This window comes from Geospiza fortis, unplaced genomic scaffold, assembly GCF_000277835.1.
Source record: "Geospiza fortis unplaced genomic scaffold, GeoFor_1.0 scaffold1103, whole genome shotgun sequence".
NCBI lineage: Eukaryota > Metazoa > Chordata > Aves > Passeriformes > Thraupidae > Geospiza > Geospiza fortis.
In genome coordinates, this window is record NW_005054669.1 from 152,931 (window position 1) to 156,190 (window position 3,260).

Sequence of the window (3,260 nt, forward strand, 5' to 3'; positions counted from 1 at the left end):
CGGGGGTCCCGCGTGGGCTCGCAGGGTGGGCGGGCACGGGGCGGGGTGCGCCGGGCTGGGGGCTCCCGGCCAAGGGTCTCCACGGAGCCCGAGCCAAGGGGCGTCCGGCGGTACCGAGCTCACAGGGGGTGGAAGGATGCGAAAGGTGCGAGAGCCTCACCCGAGGGCGTGGCTGAGCCGTCCTGGAAGAAGCGAGAGGTCCTGTGTGCCCTTCGGGGGAGCGGCGCAGCGCGGACACAGGTGCCCGGTCCGAGCGTTTCCCCAAGCTCCTGCCATCCCACTCGTATTCTTGCGTCCTGCAGCACTGGACCCTGCTGGGCGTCTCTCTGCTGAACTGCCTGCTGTCCACGGCGTGCAGCGTGGGGCTGGCGCTGGCCTTCGCCCTCACGGTGCACAGCCGGGGCACGCACCTGGTCCGGGGCTGCGACAGCTCCGCGCTGCCCCTGGACGCCCGTGAAGCCATTGCGACCAACGACTGTCCCTTCAACACCACGCGCATCTACGTGAGTCACTGCACAGCCCCACTCCTCCCAGCAGCTTCTTCCTGCTTCCTCTCGTCTTTTCGTTTCACTCTCACTCTCCCTCCCACTCCCCTTCTCTCTCCCTCTCCCCCTTCTTTCCCCCTGCTGTCCACACAGTCTCTGCTGAGTGTGTTCAGCCAGCCTGGTGCAGTGCCCACGTTCCTGTGACCCCCTGCCCCACAGGACACAGCCCTGGCCCTCTGGTTCCTCTCCCTGCTGCTGGCAGCTGTGGAAGCCGTGCTCTCGGGCAGGAGCTGCTTGGTGGCTCTGGTCTTCCGGGGCATCGGGCCCTGTGCACACAGCTATGGCAAAGAGCAGGTACAAATCTCCCTGGATCTCCCTCCCCTGTGATTGCTGCCTTTGTGCTGCACTTGCAAGGTGCTGGGTTCTGCTGGGAACAAGGAGGCTGTGCAGCAGCAGTAGGGGGGATGCTGAGTTGGAACCTCTTCTAGCCAGCCTAAGTGCCAGACCAGCACCCCTTCATGGGGAGTTGCAGAGGGACCCTCTTCTTCATCCCCTGGTAGCCAGGCCTGTTCTTTTTTTTTGTGAGAACACTGCCCATCATGTGTCCTTGCCACCCTAACTACTTTTTGTCTTTTTTTTTTCTCTCTAGCTGGCCCGGCCAAGTACAGCTGTGGAGAAGCCACTCCGTGAGAGGGAGCAGCTCCTGGCAGGAATTTCTGACTCTCCAGTGTAGCTGGAGAGGTGAGTGCCCCACGTGGGCCATGCTTGGGATGGGGGGAGCAGACTCTGCCATCAAGAGGGCCCATGCCCCCACCAGCCCCCCAGAACACCTCTTGCTAGGAACATGGGCAGAGGAGTCAGTGGTGCTGGGCCCTGCAGCACAGCCTGGCACTGACACTGCTCCTCCACTCCCAGGTGGTGCTGCAGGAGCGCTGTGATCCAGCAAGGTTGGGGCCAAGGTGGTGTCACAGCTCCTGCAGTGGGCTGCAGGGGTGAGGATGTGCCTTGCCCCCAGCTCCACCAGCCCACCTGGGACAGACCCTGCAGGTCAGCAGGTGCCGTGGGCCCCTGATGCTCTCCCATCCTCGCCCCGAGCTGCTGGGCCCTTCCTGGTGTGATGAAGGTTCTTGGTTTCTGGCAGCACTGATGGGGGTGGGCAGTCCTGGTGCCATTGCAGGCATGGCAGCTGGCTGTGTCTGTGCTCAGATGAGTCGGGGAACAGAAAGGGAAGAATCCCGTCGGTGTAGATCTCTAGTTTTCTTGAATAAATAAACTTTTCCTTTCTACACTGGCTGTTCTAAGTGGCCCTGCCAGGTGAGTGCTGGTTGGGAACAAGGCATGCCAAGGGAAGGAAAGTGCAGCTACTCTGTGAGCCTGTCCCTGTGCCTGGCACTCCCCAAGTACAGGGATGGTGGCAAACCTGTGGCCTCAGTGTGGAAGTCACTCTTGGATGGGGGGGTTGAGACACGGGGGTTGCAGCCCATGCCCAGCAGCTGCAGTGTTCTGGGCCCAGCATCCCCTGGCAAACAGGAGCACTGCAGGGCTGAGATAACATGTTTATTGGATGTGGAAGGTGCTGAGGAACAGGCCTGAAAGCTGCCCTAGTTCTGCTCACTGGAATGAGAAGCTGGTGCTTGGGAGTCCCCCACACCACCGTCGGAGGAACTCGATCACATCCTGGCCTGCTGGGCTGTGGGATGTCTGCAGAAAGAGACAGGCCTTGGCACTGGAAGGGGGCTGCACCCCTGTGCCCCCTGCCTGAAGGCACCCTGTGGGCTGGCAGGACTGGGTCTGGTGATGCCCAGCAAGCAGCACTGTCAGTGCAGTGAATGCCCTGGGACCAGGACTCGCCCAAGGATGCTGCACTGCCAGCACGAGGGGCTGGACCCCCCCACAGCCCATCTCCCTGCCTGGGGGCTCTGGCTCACCTTGACAGCCATCACGAATTTGTACCACACATCCTTCTTCACTTCTCGGCCTGGCCTCAACTCAATCTTGTTTCCCAGCACTGGGTACCCTGGGCACAAAGTGACACATTCAGAACAAGCTGAGCCCCATAGCAAGCATCCCCCCACCTGGGGCACCCCTTCCCTGTGCTGTGTGGGGCTGCCCCACAGCACAGTGTGTAGGGGGAATAATGTTGCCTTGGTCTCTAGGAGACCAAAATGGAGAAGGGGTGTTCAAAGTGGGGGGGATCAAATTAAGATTAAGGCTGAACTGCCCTTGGGCTGTGACACCCACGTGTGTAGGTCCAACAATGGCACCCAGCTTCTGACTCTCAAGCCACAGCCCTGTTCCTGGTGGCCCTCTCCTGCTCCCCCTTCTCTGACCCTTTTTTAGTCCTGCACTACAGAGCAGGGCCAGGTGCTGCCCATTCTTGACTGTGCTGTGGCAGCCTGAGCCACCCCTGAGCCACAGAGTGTCGGAGCTCAGAATTGTTCTGGGGTCTGTATGGTTCAACCTCCTGTTGAGGCAGGGCCACCCCAGCCCAGGGCTGTGTCAGACAGCTTTTGACTGTCTCCAAGGATGCGCTCTCACAATTTCTGTGCAACCTGTTCCAGTGCTCCCTCACCCCCCAGAGTAAAAACACCCGATCTCCTCCAGCAGAGCTGGTGCCCCACAGCCACACAGTCCCTCCACTGCTGTCAGAGCACAGCCCAGACCTCCTGCCAGACCCACCCTGCAGGGCACTGTGTCATCTGGAGCTCACCTGTGAGCAGGCAGGGCAGGGAGGCCACCCCTGTCCCCGCTGCCACCAGCGAGGCCTCGTAGGTG

General features: G+C 61.1%; 2 protein-coding genes across 2 annotated transcripts in view; one reads left to right on the forward strand and one right to left on the reverse strand.

Annotated features, from left to right (window-relative positions):
* The window catches only part of KRTCAP3 (keratinocyte associated protein 3), a 2,710-nt gene extending 937 nt beyond the window's left edge, over positions 1–1,773 (forward strand). Inside the window, exons 2-5 of the mRNA XM_031065041.1 lie at positions 190–503; positions 705–839; positions 1,135–1,226; positions 1,401–1,773. Of these exons, the coding sequence (XP_030920901.1) occupies positions 190–503; positions 705–839; positions 1,135–1,218 (533 nt within the window). The 3' untranslated portion in view covers positions 1,219–1,226; positions 1,401–1,773. The remainder of the gene's footprint in view (positions 1–189; positions 504–704; positions 840–1,134; positions 1,227–1,400) is intronic.
* A 255-nt stretch (positions 1,774–2,028) lies between these two features.
* Positions 2,029–3,260, reverse strand: part of IFT172 (intraflagellar transport 172) — a 39,118-nt gene continuing 37,886 nt past the window's right edge. The window contains exons 47-49 of the mRNA XM_031065042.1: positions 3,196–3,260; positions 2,414–2,502; positions 2,029–2,186 (exon numbers count right to left, since the gene is read on the reverse strand). The exon at positions 3,196–3,260 is cut by the window's right edge and continues 21 nt beyond it. Coding sequence (XP_030920902.1) covers positions 2,097–2,186; positions 2,414–2,502; positions 3,196–3,260 — 244 coding nt within the window. The 3' untranslated portion in view covers positions 2,029–2,096. The remainder of the gene's footprint in view (positions 2,187–2,413; positions 2,503–3,195) is intronic.